We start from the raw sequence: 17,801 nt of genomic DNA on the forward strand, positions 1-17,801 counted from the left end.
TACAGGTGCTGTGGGCATGGACATCTCCACCCCCCAGCCTGGAGCAGCCCCTGTGATTCCCTGTCTGCCAGGTCTGGAGGCATTGCTGGGGCTGGAGCCATTCCCCAGCACCATGCTCCAGGCTTTGGTTGCCATAACAACTGGATTCAGGCTTCAAAAATAGTAACTTATTTTTCATTCAATTTGCCTTTTGCCCTCTGAGATGGATCTATTTTGGGATGGATGGTTTGCTTCAGGTGTCCCTTGCCAGCACCCTCAGCCATGGGCTGGGGGCTTTGGGGATGGGGGTTATTTTGGTAAATGTGATTTATCATCCTTTCTTATTCCTCCCTTCTTCAGGCCCAGAGAACAGGTACAGCAGGGCACAAGAACCATGACATAGGCTCTGCCAGAGCTCATCGTCTGGGGAAGGAATTTGAAAAAAAAACCTTCCTGGCTAAGTGGCAGAGCGTGGGAGAGGTTTTCAGAGATGATCTCACTCTGCATCTCAGCTTGGACCTGCCATTCTCAGCCAGCCCTGGACTGTCCCAGATATCCTTCTGAAAATGGGGTTTATATTGTTGCCCCTGCACCTCCTGGATCCTGCCTGGTCCCCCACTGGTGTCTTCCATCCACAGTGGGAATTGTGCAGGAGGCTGAACCTGCTGCCGGCTCCTGGGGTGCTTCTGCTGTGCCTGGGGGACACCCCACAAAGCAGCTGCGCCTGCAGCACCCCCCGAGGGACTGACCTGCTTTTGGAAGGGCTTGCAGAGGGTGCCAGGATTAATTCATGCCTTGAATGAAGGGATTCCTTCCTTTTGGCTTTTGGAAGAGCTGTGTGTGCTCAATTTCCCGTGGAAGGGGCCATACAAGCACAGCCCTTCCCGTCAGGATGTCCTCAGCTGTCCCCCCTTCAGCACTGCCACAGCTCCAGAAGGAAAGGTGCTGTTGGGGTCACCAAGGCTCTGCTCCTCCAGGTGCTGCTGACCTCTCCTTTCTTGTCCCTCAGCTGCTGGCCTGAGGGTGCCCGCAGTCCCTGTGCCAAGGATGACACCCGTGTGACCCCAGACAAGCCCCCATCACCTTTTGCATCCCCCCCCCCGAGCTGTCCAACCTCAGGTGTTCCTCGGGCTGTCACCTCCTGTAGGAGCCTACTTGAGTGATGTAGAGGAGGGAGGGGTGAAGGCTTTGCCATGGAGATGGGCTCATTTTGGGGCCCTTAATCCTTGCCTTGCTGTCGTGCTGCTTTGTCCCCCTTCTCCTGAGCAGGGAGGGATGGTGGGTGCTGGAGCTGCGCCCCCTCCCCGGGGCACCACGCAGCGATGGGGCTGAGGCAGACCCACCCACCCCAGCCTCTGGAAAATGAAGGGGAAAAAAATGTTCAAACCAAATAAATAAAAGCAAAGCCAAACAAACCAGCTCCCTGGGGAAGGCGCTGCCCCCGGGGTGGGCAGAGATGCCTCGGAGACCCTTGGGGGGACCGAGCCGTGGGCAGCGGGGCCGGGGGGAGCAGGTGGGCACCGGGGGAAGCGTCTGACTGCCGGCACTCGGCGCTCTCCCCCTCCCCGATGCTTTAATCACATTTTCAATTCAAATCTGCTGCTATTTGATCCCCCGGGGGTGGCAGCGGGGAGGGTGGGGGATATTTTTAGCTGTGCTTAAAGCTGCCGGGGGGCGGAGGGAGATCGCGCAGGTTGCTGTGGCCGGGAAGAGTTGGAAGGGATTCCCCCCCCACCCCCCTTTCTTTTTCTCCTCCTCCTCCTCCTCCTCGTTGCACATCTGAGGGCGGCAGCGGGGCTGGCTCCCCCCTCCCGGAGGTCGCCTTTGTTTTGCCCGTGTCGCTTCTCCCGAGCAGCCGAGGGGGCGGGAGGGGGCCGGGGCCGGGCAGTGCCGTGCCGGGCTGGGCTGCACCGGCCGCCCCTTCTCCTCGTCGGCCGCCGGAGCTCGCCGAGTTGGTGCCGTTCCCCCGGGCGGCACTTTCCCCCCGGCCCGGGGCTGAGCAGCCGCCGCTGCCCGGGACCCCCATGGCACCGCCGCGATGTTCGTGTCCCGGCTCCTGGATTTCCAGAAGACGCGCTACGCCAGGTAAATCCGTCGGTGCGGCGGCCCCCGACCCTCGGTGCTCGCGGAGCCCCCGGACAGCCCCGACCCCTCCCCGGGCTCGGCTCGGCGGGGAAGGAACCCGAAAGGATCTTGGAAAGCTGCTGAGTGCCTCAGCGCACAGGGCAAGTGCGGGCTGGGCTTCGGCTACCTGCTTTTCTGCATCCCTAAAGGATTCTCAGCATCCTTGGGAGCCTTCGCTGCCTTTCGCTGGGTCTAACTTCACCGCAGCTCTCCCGCTGCCGGGGAGCAGGATCAGGATCCTGCCTTCCCGAGGGACAGACCCTAGCGCTGGCTCCGACCCCCCCATGGAGGGACCGATGTGATCCAGGGTCCCGCCGCACCCCGGTGAAACCCCCTCGGGGCGGCTCTCCCAGCCTGGAGCCGCAGGCTCAACAGGGTCCCCACGGGATGCACGGGCGGTGGATCCTTCTCTCCCTCCATGAAATCCCCAGGGAGCTTTTCCAGCAGCAGCCGGGGCTTGTTTGGAAAGCTGAGGTGTAGCAGGAAACCTCCCGGTGTTACCTGTGCGGGGGGAAACCTGAGGATTGCTGAGCGCGGGTCAAAGGGCGCTTGGCCACACGCGCGGCTGCGGGATCAGGTGTGGCCTTTGGGAGGGAGCTGGCAGGTGACACGGGGACAACCCTGCCCGGGATGAGCCAGGCGGCACCGGGTGCTGCACAGATGGGGACCGCGGCTGCTGGGGGTGCTCAGCTCTGTGCCGAGGACAGGCTTTGCTCCCGGCTCCCTGGGGCTGTGGTGGAGATGTTTTTCTGCCTGTGCAGGGTCCCAGGGGCTGGCACAGCTCCCGAGGGCACTGAGCTCTGTGCTGCCACTTCCAGACTCCCAGTGGTCCTGTTAGGGGTAGATACCAGAGAAAAACTTGTGTGATAAGAAGTGGTGATGGTGTTTCTCACCTGCTCCAGGCAGGAGGATCCCTGAGGGATGTTTGTCTGGGTAGGGACAGGAGACCATCCTCCGACCCCCTCCAGCCATCAGCTCCTTTCCTTACAGGTGTCCTGTGGGGAAAATCCATACTTGCATCTCCAAAACCTGCCTGAAACGTGGCCACTTGCTCAAAGACCCTTTTGAGGCTGGAGCTGCCTCCTGATAACCTTTGCTTGGCGAAGAGGCAGGAGGCACCCAGCAGATCTGCACAGCGTGCCTGGCACAAAACCCTGTGAAAATGGAGAATTCAAGACTTTCACACCCCCACCCTCCCCCACCCTGCTGGCATGCAAAGGACAGAGCTGGGGGAAATGGAACCCAGCAAAGCTCTGTACCCCCAGGGCAGGAGGAAAATCATACCTTACCCCATGGCAGGGATGCAGAGGCTCTTTGGGAACTGGGCAGCAGATCAGGGGCTGCCCCACTGACATCAGTCCCCCCAGCAGAACCCATCTGCCAACCTGTTGCTTGATTTATCCTTTATCAGCATGCTCCAGCCTCGTGGTGGTCCTTTGTGGAGACAGCTTGGTCAGAGGGATGAGGCACTACAGGGATGGTGCCCACAAGCAGGGCAGGGGCTGTGGCAGATCCACAGGGAATCCTCCAGCTCTCCCTGCGTGCCAGGGCTGGGTGGGGAGCAGCAGGGGATGGGAGCTCCCTTGGCTTTCACCCCAAGGAAGTCACCAGCACGTGATGCTAACCCAGGGCTTCCTGTATCATCACAGAGATCCTCTTAGCCCAGTGCTCAAAAATAACAGTGGGATAATCCCCCTCCATCCAGCTCTGCTCTCCATGGAAATGCTCTGCCGGGGCATATCCCAAAGGAAACTCTAAAGCTGCTCCTTCCTTTGTGCCAGGGATGCTCTTTCAGGGAGCTCTGAGGTGGGAACTGGGGTGAGCAGAAGCCAGGGGACTCACGGTGGCACGTGTCCTTCAAGGCAGCAGGGTCAAATCCTGTGTTCAGTTTTCACTACAGGAAAGGTGTTGGGGTGCTGGAGAAGGTCCAGAGAAGGATAATGGAGCAAAGCCTGATAAGGAGCAGCTGGGGGGGCTGTGGGGGGCTCAGCTGGAGAAAAGGAGGCTTGGGGGGACCTTCTCAGTGACCACAACTCACTGACAGGAGGGTGCAGCCAGGTGGGGGTCAGGCTCTGCTCCCAGGGAACGAGGGACAGGATAAGACAAAATGGGCTCAAACTGCACCAGGGGAAGTTTAGATTGGATATTAGGAAAGATTAAAACAGGCTGCCTAGGGAAGTGGCTGAATCACCATTCCTGGAAGTTGTCAAAATGACATGTGGATGTGGCACCTGGGGAAGTGGTTTAGGGGTGAACATGGCAGTGCTGGGCTCATGGTCAGACCCCATCTTAGAGGTCTTGTCCTACCTTAACAATTCTATGATTCCATCTTGCAACATCTTTTCAGAGAATGTGGCCTTGCTTATGGTGTTCCTTGAAAAAAAAACCAAAAAATATCAAAGTTTTCCTTGTGGAGGAAAAGCCTGGAACAGGCTTCATTTTTCATGTCATTTTATCTAATTTTGAGCCAGGACCAAGAAAGGAGGAACTTGGCCATTGATACACCCACCAAAAGGAATAAATAAAACACAGTGTGGTGATGAAAGACCTGTTGTGTGAGAACAAAGAGATGAAAAGCCGTGATCAATGTGGGAACGTTCTGTGAACTGCCAGGAGAAAACTCAGGGCTGGAGGAGCACCAGGCTGTCTCCCAATCCCTCCTGGCTGGGCTTTGGAGATGCAGAGTTGGGGCAGAGGGGAAGGGAGCAAAGGGAGGGTCTGCCACCGTGGTGGAGCAGGGTGCAGGCAGTGCCTTTTGGGCACACTGTGGTTATAAGTGACAGACTCGGTGGTTTCTGCTCTGCTGTGGGGCCCGGGAGGCTCTTCCACCACTGACACCCTGGGGAAATGGAGTTTCAAACTCAGTTGCTGCAAGGCTTTCCCTGGCACTCACAACCCTGATAATCAATATCCATCTCCTGCCCCACAGGCTGAGTGTAACCACGACACCAGCACAGCACCAGGTGTGAGCAGATGGGATTCCTCCTGCTTTATCCAGCCACCACAGGGTTATTCCTCCCCTCCACTCTTCCTCCCAGCTCACCAAAACGGTGCTGGGTCCCTCCCAGACCAACAGCTCAGACCAAGCTGCATCTTTATCACCGGGCTCATTGGTCAGGTTACACTGAGCTGGTAACCAAACCCTCCTTGACCCTCACCACCAGCTTTGACCCTCTTTTGGCCCAGTTTAAGCTCAAACATGGTCTGGTCCTTCCTGCCTGCTTAGCTGCCATGGGGCTGAGTATCTCCCTGTGGGGACACTGAATGTTTCCCAGATCTTGGCCATCCAGAGCTGTAATTGGAAGGAAATGTGATTAATCAGGGAGCTGCTGTACCCAGCCAGCTTCAGCATCTCTGGAGCAGCACTGGAGAGGGCTCTGCTGGGAGCTGCAGGGCACTGAATCATCCTCACAAACTGATAGCAGCTCCTTGGTTTGTCCATGGCAAAGGCTCTAAATCTTATTGTTTGCTTGGCTTGCCCTGCATGGAGGAACACAAAGAGGGGCAGATGGGAAAATCCACATTAGCCTGGGAGCAGGGGGTCTGTGGGGGTGTCTGTAGGTGCATGGTCCAGGCTTGTCCTCCCCTCCCTGTGCCTGCAGTGCAGGCATTGCCACCTCCTCACCAGCATGAGGGGATGGAGGTCTGAGCTCTACACTTGCTCAAACCCAAATCCTCTGAATTTGGGGAAAGAGAGCTGGGAAGACCTTCCTTGTTTCTCCCTGCACCTGTAATGATTGAGCAAGGAGACATTCACCAGCTATTCCAGCACCTCTGGCCGAGACAGGAAGAGGAGAACCAGCAGTAGGAGGAACAGGAGATGTTGGGGTGCTCAGACTCCAAACACAAGGAAACCAATGCCAGGCTGACAGCCTGGACAGAGCAACCACATTGGAAGGACCTGTTCTCCATTGCTTTGCCACGAAAACATGAGCAGCCCTCTCCTGCTCCCACGCACTCCAAGATGCTTTCCAAGAGCTCTGCTTCCCCCACAGCCCATGTGGGATGAAGCAGTGAGAAGGGAAACGCTTTCAGTGTTGATACCACAGCCTGAAGCTCCTCGAGAGGCAGGGGCTGCTCACCTTGCAAGCACCAGCCCCATCAAGACCTGTCAGTCTGTCCCCAGCTGAGCAGACAGATCCTCCCTGATGCACAAGGCACTGCTCCAAGAGATGGGGAGGCCCCCAAAATGCCTGGAAAAACTGGGATCAGCTGATATTACCATGCTGGTGGCTTTGTGGGGCCAGCCTGACTCAGGTACCCTCCTAGAATGGCACCAGCAGGAGCAGCACAGGGTGCATAATGGGAGCCAGGTGTTTGGAAGGCAGCAAGCTCTCACAGCAGCATTTTTGATGGGATATCCACTCAAACTGCCCTGTTCCATCCCCTGCCAGGGCTGGGGCACCCAGGTGGGGACCAGCACACTGAAGATGTCCATGAGAGGGCAAACCAAGCCCCATGCCTGGTGCTTTTGGGGCAAGGACGGTCTCTTGGCTGCCTGGGAAGCACATGATCTTCCCCCTCCTTCAGCTGGTGTTGGATATCAGCCTGATGTGATTCCTTGGCACAGTTTGCTGTGTCCAGCTTCACGAGGCAGCAGCCAACACCACCCATGGGAAATTCAAGGCAGTGCCCAGCCTGGCAGGTCAGTGACTGTGAGAAATGGGGCTCTGCCAGGGCTGGCTCCCCTCCTCCTCCTCCTCCCTTCCCACACCCCCAGCTCCACAGCGAGACAAAGCCATGCCAACAAGTACAACTCCCAAAGAAAGGAGGGGACAAGAGCATGGCTCATTCCAGCCCTTGCTGAGTGCCCAGAGGTGCTGCTGCCAGGGGCTGGATCTGAGAAGGGCAGAGCAGACACGGCCAAGCACACAGATCAGGTCCTCCAGGTGTGACAAACTCAACATTTTCATGCAGAGGGAGTCCAGAGGGGCTCTCTGTGATAACACTGAACCTCTCATGATAACATGATACCACAGGTGTCATATTCCTGCTGGGTGAGTCAGAGACCACTGAGCTGAGCCAAGCAGTGCTGACCTTCAGGAGAATTTGGAGTCAACTCTGTGCTCCTGTTTGAGTTTACAGCCCAGGCTTGCTGCTGTTGAGGAAAGGATTTTATGCAGAAGGAGATCATCAGGTCAGGGCAAGGAGTTGGCTCCTCTCTGTGCTGAGCAGCAGCATTAGACACAGCCCTCTCTCTGTTGTAAGTAATACTAATGGAAATGTTACTGTCTGCCTGCTTGGCTGGTGAAATACATGATTTTCCTTCCGTGCCTTTGCTGTCCAGAGGCATTTGCTCTCTTACAGAATAATTTGGAGATATGATTTGTGCTGGAGCAGCATCTGGGAATCCCAAATGAGAGCCTGGCTGTGTCCCTCAGGTTGTGCTGTGGGGAGGTTTTATGAACCTGGGACAGCTCACCTGCCCCTGTATTTCACAGCCACAGCCAGGGTTAGAGGCTGGGAAAGCTCCAGCCCTCAAACTATCCAAATCTTGTGCCAGCAGGCACAGGATCCAGTGGTCACACTCACTCCTTGGGCTGCTGCAGTTAAAGAGGCAGAGCCAGCTCAGGATTTATCCCACTGACTCCTTGCTCAAGGCAAGGCAGCAAGGAACACGCACAATGACTTTCCAAACAAGAAATTAATGAATAATAGAGGATTTGCAGTTCTGGAAACAGTCCTTCCAACACTCACAAAGCACCTGGGACATCAGAGTCATTTTGTGACTAATCAGCTGTTGTTGGATGTCTCATGAGCACCAAATGAAACAAGAAGTCCCAGCTCAGAAAGTAATTTGGGAAACACTCACCAGTCCCATCTGTTGTGAATAAACAAACAGCTCTGCTGTGGTTGCAGGGTCATGAATTACCTTGGAAGAGTTAAAGATACCATCCACACTGGGAGCTGGGGAGAAAAAGAAATATCCCTGCCCACAGGAGGGGAATATGGAGTTAGCCCCTTCTTGGGAATCACTGCTGAGCTTCCACCACCAGCCAAACCCTGCTGGGTGTGCATGGGCTCTTGTGGGTGCAGAAATGCTCAATGCTCATCCAGCCTGGCTTGGAGCCTCCCATGGTTGTCCCTGTCCACAGCCAGCCCAGGGTGCTCACACACATCAGAGTGCTGGGAATGAGCAAAACTGGGATGGGAGGGATGAGGTGATGGGAGGGATGAGGTGATGGGGGGTGATTCGATCTGCTGCCCCTTTTGCCTCGCTCTGTGGAAGCAAGGCTTGCCCCAGGGGAATCTGGGTGGGTTACTCCAGAAATCTGGGGAATTTACCCATGAGAAAGGTGGGGAGGTGCTGGCTTAGATAAAACTCCTTCCATTTCCTGCTCCCTACCCAAGCTGCCAGCTCCTTGTGCTAGGAAGTGTGGCACAGAGAAATCCCTGAGATGCCCTGCTACATCAGCCCTGCTGCCCCTCTCCCACGGGATGGGAGGCACAGGAGGGGCCCAGGGCCAGGCCTGCCCCATCTCCCCTGGCCCAGGAGCTGCTTCCAGAGCAGCAGAGCCGTGTGTGAGCAGGCAGGCTCTGAGGAATGGGGCGCAAGGGAGGATCCAGCCCCAGCAGGTGCCACCCGTGCCCGTGTGGGTGGCACTGCAGATGGCACTGCTGGGCAGTGTCAGCCCTGGTGCTTCTGCTTCCCAGTGGAGCATCCCCATGTCACTGGCTAGGAAGGAAAGGCAGGATTTCACAAGTGCTCCTGGGCTGGATAAAGCAGTAAAATCTGGGGGGGGTTCCTGGTGGTCCTGCACCTTGTGAGCCACAAACAGCAGCCAGGCTCCACGCCAGCACACACAGCTCCCCAGCTAATCCCAAACCACACACCAGCTCAAGGGATTGAAGCCTCTTACCAGGGGTGCAGCTGGAGCATGCCAGGCTCCAGATCAGGGGCAGGGCACTTGCCAAGCCCCAGCTCGTGGGGATGCCACCACAGCAGCTCCCACGGGTGCACCAGCCCCAGGAGCAAGCCCTGACATCTGTGCTGGCTGTGCACAGAGCACACCCAGGCCATGCACTGAGGAGTGAGAGGCCAGTCTGCCCTGCAGGGACACACCTGCCCCATCACTGACACCTCAGGCGTCACACCACTCATTCTACCAAGGGGCAGCCCCAGCAGGGCTTCCCTCCACTGCTGATCAACACCCAGCAAATCCTTCCTCCAGCCTTCCTCTCTGACCACCACCAGGATCTTCCTCTGTGGCTTTAAAAGCAGCTGTGACATCCAGGCACAAGAGGAAGGAGAAATCCTCTTCCTTTGCAGCCAGATCCCAAAAACTGCCCAGCAGGGAGCACAGCTTGGAAAAGCCCCAGCTCCTTGGGCAGGAGGGTGGGTGCACCCCAAATCCATCTCCACAGGCTTTAGGCTGACTCCTGAGCAAGCCCAGCCCTTTTATAATCCATTTGCAGGTGAAACCTGTAGAGGTGAGCTGCTCTGGGGAAATTTGTGTCACCTGGGATGACCTTGGGCTTGCTGACTGCTCCTCTGTGCCCGTGGCACCCAGCCCAGGGTGCACAGACACACAGACACGTGCACAGCCTGATTTATGGCAGGCTGGGGAGGGCAGGTGTTGGAGCAGCCCTTCTCAAGGGCAGAAGCCCAGCTCACACCTCCCCATCCCCATCTTGGTGGGGATTTCACACCCTCCTCACATTATCCACCCACTGCTTGCCCAAAGGATGTCAAAATTATTATCCTCACTTGGAGAGAGGGGAAAGGGGAGTGAGAGGGACATGAAGAGGTGTGGCAGAGGCCAGCCAGGGAGTTGTGTCAAAGGCAGGGATAAATCCCACCTGTCCCAGATTGCAACCTGCCTTGGGTCTCTTTTGGGGCTGCTCCCCTCGTGTGTGCAGGGGACAGCTTTCCTGAAAGTGTCCCATGGCTCTGCTTGAGTGAGGGTGTGGTGACCATGGAGTGACTGATTCGGGTTCTCTTGGTGCCCTCAGGAGAGCTCAGAGTCCCACATGAGCCCTCCTGAGGAATAATTTAACCCTATCCCTTTCTTCCCTTCTTCCCACCCTGGCAAAGCAAGAGCCAGGCAGATCTGTGCGGTTTTGGAGGCTGGAATTTTGTTGGTGGATAAAAGTCTTTTAAAAACTCAGCAAAAACCCCTAAAGCCATATTTAAAAAAAAAAACAACAAAAAAACCCACCAAACAACAAAAAACCCAACCCAGCAGAGTGGGAGAAAGAGCAGGAGAAAGGAGCAGGCCTGGGAAGGCAGCTCTGCACTTTGCCCAGGGACAAGGGGCTCATTGTTTGCCTGCCCAGAGCCTGCTGTACTGGCCCTTTTCAGGCTCCCTCCCTGGGAAAGGGGCCAGGGGAGAGCAGGGCAGGCAAAAACCCTGGGACTGCTGTGAATAACCCCTGGTCAGACCCTCAGCAGCCCCCCCATCCTTCAGGCAGCAGCTGTAGGAGTGTGCCAGGAGCAGCACCAGGAGGAGAAGGTGCCCGGGAACCCTTTGGTTCCCTGCTTCCCACACAGCACCCTGGGAATGGACACGCTCCTGCTCCTGCTCCTGCTCCTGCTCCTGTTCCTGCTCCTGCTCCTGCTCCTGCTCTGTCTTTGGACTTCTCTGTCTCCTGGGCTCTGCCATCCTGGAGCACCCAGTGCTGTGTGAACACCTGCTGGTGGCTTCCTGCACCCAAGCATCACAGGTGCTGTTTCCAGGTGTGTCCATCTGTCTGTCCAGGCTGGAGCTGGCTCTGCACACGGGTATGGCTGGGAATGCTGCAGGGCTCCCTGTGCCCCGCACCCCTGCACAGGGATGGCACGAGCTGGTCCACAGAATCCCAGGAGAGCAGGGCAGGAAATGACCTCTGCACCCCTGGGAAATGAGGTGCAGCCAGGGACTGATCCTGCCTTGCCAGGAGATGTGACCAGGGGGGTGACCATGGAGTGATCCAGGTTGTCTTGGTGCCCTCAGGAGAGCTCAGAGACCCACCTGAGCTCTCCTGAGGAAAAACATAGCTATATCCCTTTCTTACCTTCTTCCCATCCTATGCAATGCAATTCCCCTCTGCTGTGCAAAGCAGGAGCACAGAGGACCGCAGAAATGTGCCAAATTAGCCCCAAAACACAATGCAGGCCCCAAAAGTGGGGCTCAGGCTGACCCACCCGGTCCCACATCCGTGATGCTCCGTTTCCCACCATCCACAGCAGGATGCTTGCTAGAAAGCAGGGTGGGAAAATAAGAGCAATCTCTCCCCAGGTCCAAAAAAACCCAAAAAAGATTGCTCTCAAGGCTATTGTTCCTCTGGGAAAAGCAGGAGTTTGTGGAGCCCCACACCAGCACAGCTCTGGGCTGCAGGAACATAAATGCTCTCCAACCTTCTTACATGGACATGGCTTGGGTGGTCCTTCCCAGCTTCTCTACCCCTGTGCCAGAGCTAGGGAGGAGATTTGCACCCCAGGAAAACCTTCCCAAAGGGTCTGGGAGCCTCCCAGCCCTGGGGAGGGGCTGTGGAATTGGTTCTGAGTCGCTGCTCTGAACAGCACCAGCCAGAGCAGAGGGAAGATGGAGCAGGCTTTGTTAAAATCAATAAATCCAAGGAAAAGGCCTTGAACGTGTTTCCTCAGCAACTGTGACGTCATGTGGACGTCTGGCCTCCCCTCTCCCCCCTCCTCCTGATTATTAAAAGGGAAAATAAAGGGAAGCAGACAGTGAAGGGGAGCTGGGGACAGTCTCCTGGCAACGCTGGGGACAGTCGCCTCCTCCTGCCAGGGGACGTGGCTCCAGCACAGCCCTGCCAGCCTCGGGGCTGCACTGGTGGCACGGGGAGGGCATCCCTGGTGTCCCCGGGGTGGAGGTGACAGCCGTGTCCCCAGGGATGCCCAGCCTCCCTGCTCAGCCCCCCTTCACCCCCGGTGAGCTGTGGGGAGCAGAGCTGTGGCAGCTCGGCCCCTTCATTCCCCCTCCTCATTCCAGACATTTTTTGGTGATGAGGACCATGAATGTCTTCCCGAAGTGCCAGGGTCTGGCAGGAGGCAGGGCAGGGGCTGGGGACAGGGCCCCTCTGTGGGTTGTCACTGTCACCTGCTGGGGTGCCCCTCACCCCGCTGTGGGTGCACAATTCCCCCCACACCAGATCCTTGTCATTGGAGCTATTTAATCCACCCTGGCTCAGCTTTAACAGGCAGTGGGGCCAAGCCAGTGGGACATGGCAGAGGAGCCCACACAGGCGTGGTGGGTGGCCTGTGGACAGGGAGAGGGGGCTTTTCCTGCCTTTCCAAGCATCCCAGCCTGAGGCATCACCCTGTGCCCAGCAGCAAGGTCTTGCCAGCCCCTGAGCCCCTTTGCTGGGCACAACTCAGCTGTGAAAGGCTGCAGATGGTGCTGGAGCTGGGGGCAAGCAGGGAGCAACTAGCCCAGGTCCTGCCTGGCAGCTCAGCTTGGCTGCCCTGACCTGAGCCACAGCAGGAAAAGTCCTAAAATCCCTGATTCTCAGGAGCAGGGAAGGAACCCTCTCCATTTCCCTGTTTCTCATTCCCTTTGCTAAGCCTCCACTGCTGTCTCCTGCCAGAAGAGGGTGGTGAACGAGGCTGTGCTCAGAGCTGTTTTTTATGCACATTTAATTTGTTGTTACACACCCAGAAATGCAGTGACACTGTTTTTTATCCCTCTGTGTGTTGCTCCAGCAGGGGAAATCAGTACAGTTCTGTGAACACCAAGAGCAAGCTGATGCCTCCTAAGTCTAAGAGAAACAGAAATAAAGATGCAGGTTTCCAAGGAAGGGCAGGGATGTGCAACCCTGGGGGTAGATGCAGGTGGTACCCAGAAACCAAAGGCATTGCAGGGATACCCTTTTTGGAGCTGGCCATGCTGCTGTGACAGGAAGGTGTCACCCCTGGATGGGTTGGGGTCCCACAGGTCTGCCCAGTGCCCTGTCTTCCCTCTTTGTTGCTGGGGCTCTTCCCACCTCTGCCCACAGCCACAGCCAGAGCTGGCTCTTGCCTTCTGCTCCCCAAGCAGCAGCAGCAGCTCCCAGGAGCTGCTTCAGCCTCAGCCATGGCTGAGCAAGACCTGGGGACCTGGCACCTGGGGACAGCCAGAGGGACACGCTGTGCTCTGGGGTCCCTTCTGCAGGGCAGCTGGGGCAGAGCTGAGCCATGGCAGGGCTGCAGGCTGGGGTTGCCCTGTGCTGGCCCCTCCAGAAGGGTTTGGCTCCATCCCTGTCCCCTGAGTGTGTTTCTCTCCACCCCTCCCTCTGCAGGTTCATGAATCACCGTGTCCCGTCCAACTGCAGGTACCAGCCCACGGAATACGAGCACGCAGCCAACTGTGCCACCCACGCTGTGAGTCCCTGTCACTGTCCCTGGGAGAGGGAGGACGGTGCTCATCTCTCTGGGGATCCACTGAGGAGCCTCAAGGGACACCCAAAACCATCTTTGTTCAGCCCAGGGGCGGTCACCGAGAGTCTGAGGGCTGTGGTGAGGCAGATGCGCTCCTGGGGATTGGGATGTTCTCCCTCCTCCTGCCCTGGGAAGTCGATTTGCAACTCCCTTGCTCTCCCCTACTGCGGCCCCATGTCCCTGGGGAAGATGGCTGTGGGCTTGGTGGGGCAGGAGTGTTTTCAAAGCTCCCTGAAAATGGATTTTTTCACAGCAAGAGCTGTGGCAGTGCCCGTGGGGCTGCCTGTGTAGCAGTGGGAGGGTCCTCTCCCCCCACCAGGGTTTCTTTTGGGAGTTGACAGTTCCCAGTCTGAGTCCTGGGAGATGACTCAGAGACAGTCATCCTCCTTGTGCCTTCCTCCTCCCTACCTTCTGGACAAACTATTTTGGAGCTGCACCACGCAGGGAGGGACCCTGCCTGCCCCTTAGGGGTGGTAGCTTTGACCAGAAGCTAAAGAAACACCTGAAAGGAGAAATGGAGGCTCTGTTGTAGCTGCTCAGTGGAAATGCAGAGAGCTAACAGTGGCTTTGCTTCCCCTTCCAGTTCTGGATCCTGCCCAGCATCCTCGGCAGCTCCATCCTCTACATCCTCTCTGATGACCAGTGGGAAACCATCTCAGCCTGGATCTATGGCTTTGGCTTGTCCAGCCTCTTCATTGTCTCCACCATCTTCCACACCATCTCCTGGAAGAAGAGGCATCTCAGGTACCACCCCTGATTGCTTGGGAAGGGGGAGAGGGCCTGGATCTGCTGTGACCCATCTGTCTGTCCTGCAGGACTGTGGAGCACTGCCTACACATGTTTGACAGGATGGTGATCTACTTCTTCATCGCCGCCTCCTACGCTCCCTGGTGAGTTGCTGCTGGCTGGGGGCCTTCACCTGGCCCCACTGGAGGGGAAAACATCATCCTGGTTCCAACAAAAAGGGTTTCCCTCTCTGGCTTTGCTCCTTCTTGAGGTTGTACCTCACCCCTTTCCACAATACCTTCCCATCCTATGAATTCCAGCCTCTCGAAGCTACAAGTTGGGAGGACCCTGTGGTGGGATAGCCACGGGGGTGAGGGGCTGAGCCCAGTCCAGGGTGCTGCCCCGGACCCACCTCACCACAGCCCTGGCTCTTGCAGGTTGAACCTGCGGGAGTTGGGTCCCTGGGCCTCCCACATGCGCTGGATCATCTGGATCATGGCATCCATCGGCACCATCTACGTCTTCTTCTTCCACGAGCGGTGAGTGCCTGCGCCCCCCGAGCCCCGGGTGGTGGGACCGGGCACGGAGCAGGGACTGCTGCCGTGAGTCGCTTCCTCCACGGGGTGGCACCAAATAAAAAGCCAAAAGGCCCGGACGTCGCCCTGGAGTGCCAGGTCCCGAGTCAGTCTGCACACGAGGACCTGCTGCGATGGCGCTGCCGCCCCTCTCCCTGTAGCACTGCTGTGGAAATGCCAAGCATAAAGCTCAGCCTCCCTCTGTCCCTGCTCCAAGCTGTCTCTCTGTCTGCTGCAGGTACAAGCTGGTGGAGCTGGTGTGCTACGTGATCATGGGCTTCTTCCCCGCCTTGGTCATCCTCTCCATGGTAAGCCCTGCTGGGAAGAACTTGGGCCCAGCATGAGGGACAAATCCCAGGAGGGATTTGAAAACTTGGAGCAATTTGTCTCTCCTGTGGGCTGGTGCAGTCTCCAGGCTGTGTGAGGGATAAAACCATCCCTGATGTGAGTGGCTCACCTTGGTTTTGCAGGTGCTTTGGGTGCCCAGCAGGCACCACGTGCATCTCCCCCAGATCTCCTTTCTGGGCTCTGTCATTTGAAGATGGTAGGATCACACAATCATAGAATGGTCTGGTTTGGAAGGGACCTTAAAGATCATCTAGTTCCATTTCTCCCAGGGCTGCTGGGCCCCTGCTGCCTTGCTGGAGAGGAGGGTGTAGCAGAAGGCAGAGAAGCCCAGAGCTGCAGCTGGACACCACTGCTGGTCTCAGAGGGGTGGTGGGGAGAGGGCAGCTCCCTTGGCCTCACTGAGCATTGCCTGCTCCCAGCCCAACAGGGACGGCCTCCTGGAGCTGGTGGCTGGTGGCTTCTTCTACTGCCTGGGCATGGTGTTCTTCAAAAGCGACGGGCGCATCCCCTTCGCCCACGCCATCTGGCACCTCTTCGTGGCCCTGGGAGCTGGCATCCACTACTATGCCATCTGGAGGTACCTCTACCAGCCTGGGGCACTGGACACCAAAACCTCCCCCCGGTAGAAGCCTTAGAGACGTTGTTTGTGCCACCTGGCACGCGGGGACACGGAGGGCACTGGTGACAGCCTGCGCCGTGGGCTCGCCCCAAGCCACCCCCTCGCCCCGTGGACAGCAGCTGTTGGTGCCCTTCCCTCACAGACAGGAGAGCCTGGAGGTTGATTTTAGATATTTTTCTTTTTTAACCTCGGGAACTGTTTATTTTTTTAGGCAAAGGTTTCAGAGCACAGTGACTGGCTGGGCTGTGGGTGGTAGGAGTGACCACTCACTGCAGCTTCGCTCACTCACCTGGTCCTGAGCATCCCACGGGACTGGGAACCTTGGCCCCACATGCCCCTGGCTATGACACCCTGGGTTTGGCTCCTGGCGTCCTTAGGGTGGGCCACTGAGGGGACTGGAGGAGTCAGGATGAGGGGAGAGAGCCAGTGGTGGAGAGGGATGTGGTGATACCCCTGCACCACCTGGTCCGGCTCCTAAATCTTCCTGAGTCCTGTCAGCACTAACAGCTCCATCCCAAGCCCTTGAGGGGATGGTCCATGCTCAACAAGCCTTACAAGAGATTGAAACTTGAATCTCTTCCAGGGCATCCCAGTCCCTGAGCACTGGGAAACCCTTTCTCTAAGCCAATATGAAGTGCACAACTCATCCGTACATCCCTGGGATCCCCTGTGGACCTTTTCTCCCTGGAATGCTTGGTTTCCCTCTCCAGCCTGGTGCCAGCCTGAAGCACAGCCCTGCTCCCAGGCCCTGCTGCACGTGTGCCTTCAGCAGGGAGCAGAGTGGGATCCAGCTCCTGGCATCTCCCTGACTGGGGTCAGCCCAGGGAAGCCCCTTTCTCCTGGAGGGAGGGAAGAGAACCTCCTTGGACTGGGGTCACGGGGCTACCTGCCTTCTCTGCTCCCATTTTGCTGATGAACCTGTTGCTCATCAGATTTAATTCCGCTTTTGGAAAGATTCCTGGTGTTCCCAGGATTGCTGCAGGGCAGGAATGCATCCACACGAAGCCTGGGTGTGAGCTGTGATGGAGAGATGCCAGGGATGCTCAGTTTTCAGATGCCTGACCATGGCCACACAGGCCAGTGGGACATGGGACATCCATCCAGCTGCTGGGAGCAGCAGAATGGCAAAGCCACACCTGATCCTGCTCCCCAAACACCCTGGCAAAGCTGCTGGAGCCAGGAGGGTGTGGTGTGTGCTGGGCTGTGCCTACACCTTCCCCATCAGCCCCCAAGGAATCAATTGCCCATCACCTCTTTTTGGCCTCTGATTAATCACAGCTGCAGCCTCTGGCATGATGTGGCAAGTGAAGGAGATTTATGGCCACCATCCCACACCTCCTGTTTCTCCAGCAGTATTCCAGGGAGCTGAGCAGAGCTGAGGGCCCCCCAGGACTGGCTCTCCAGGGCTGTGCCACTGTGCAGCAATTACCAAAGAGGAAGCATCTGGATACTCACCCCCTCCTGACGTGGTGCCTGTGGTTGTCAGGCTGGCAGAAATATCTGCTGGGTTTTCACTTCTACAGGCAGGAGGTTCCTGTAAAAGGCTCTGGGAGCTGTCCCTGGCACCCCAGCCCGGCCTGGGGCTGCTGGGGGTCTGTGCCCAGGGCCCCCCAAAGCAGCCTTTGGGCTGGGACTGCCCTGGGGGTGATGGGTGGTCTTGGGGCTGGGGGTGAACGAGCTGGTGTGAGCCCAGACTCTGCTGCTGCTCTGCCCAGCCCTGGCCCTGTCGCCTGCTGCAGGTGGAGAGGTGGAGAAGGACGAGCTGTGAGCAACCAGCAGTTTATGGAGCATACCCAGGGTTGGAATAGCAGGATACAGAGGTCCCAGAATGGGAGATGCCATATTTTCTCTCTGGCAAGTCATTACCTTTCTCTGTGCCTCAGTTTCCCCATCTGTAAAATGGGGGTGAAGACCCTGACCTACCTCACAGGGCTCGTGTGAGGGCCCCGTGAAGCACCTGGAGGGCAGCACAAACACTGCTTCAGTTTTCACTGGTCTGGGGGAGCAGGCTCCCAGAGCCGCCCTGGGGCACGGTGACAATTCCAGCTCTCCTCCCCCTGTCCCCAGACGC

At 57.4% G+C, this 17,801-nt stretch overlaps 1 protein-coding gene across 1 annotated transcript; it reads left to right on the top strand.

Annotated features, from left to right (window-relative positions):
• The first annotated feature begins 1,957 nt into the window (after positions 1–1,957).
• On the top strand, positions 1,958–16,275 carry MMD2 (monocyte to macrophage differentiation associated 2). Its single transcript, XM_084216407.1, has 7 exons — positions 1,958–2,064; positions 13,324–13,405; positions 14,046–14,206; positions 14,278–14,352; positions 14,626–14,727; positions 15,002–15,071; positions 15,531–16,275. Exons 1-7 carry the CDS (start codon positions 2,018–2,020, stop codon positions 15,735–15,737), a joined length of 744 nt encoding a protein of 247 aa, XP_084072533.1. The 5' UTR covers positions 1,958–2,017; the 3' UTR covers positions 15,738–16,275.
• Positions 16,276–17,801: the final 1,526 nt, after the last annotated feature.

Source organism: Fringilla coelebs (genome assembly GCF_963513975.1).
Source record: "Fringilla coelebs genome assembly, chromosome: 16".
In the NCBI taxonomy this organism is placed as follows: domain Eukaryota; kingdom Metazoa; phylum Chordata; class Aves; order Passeriformes; family Fringillidae; genus Fringilla; species Fringilla coelebs.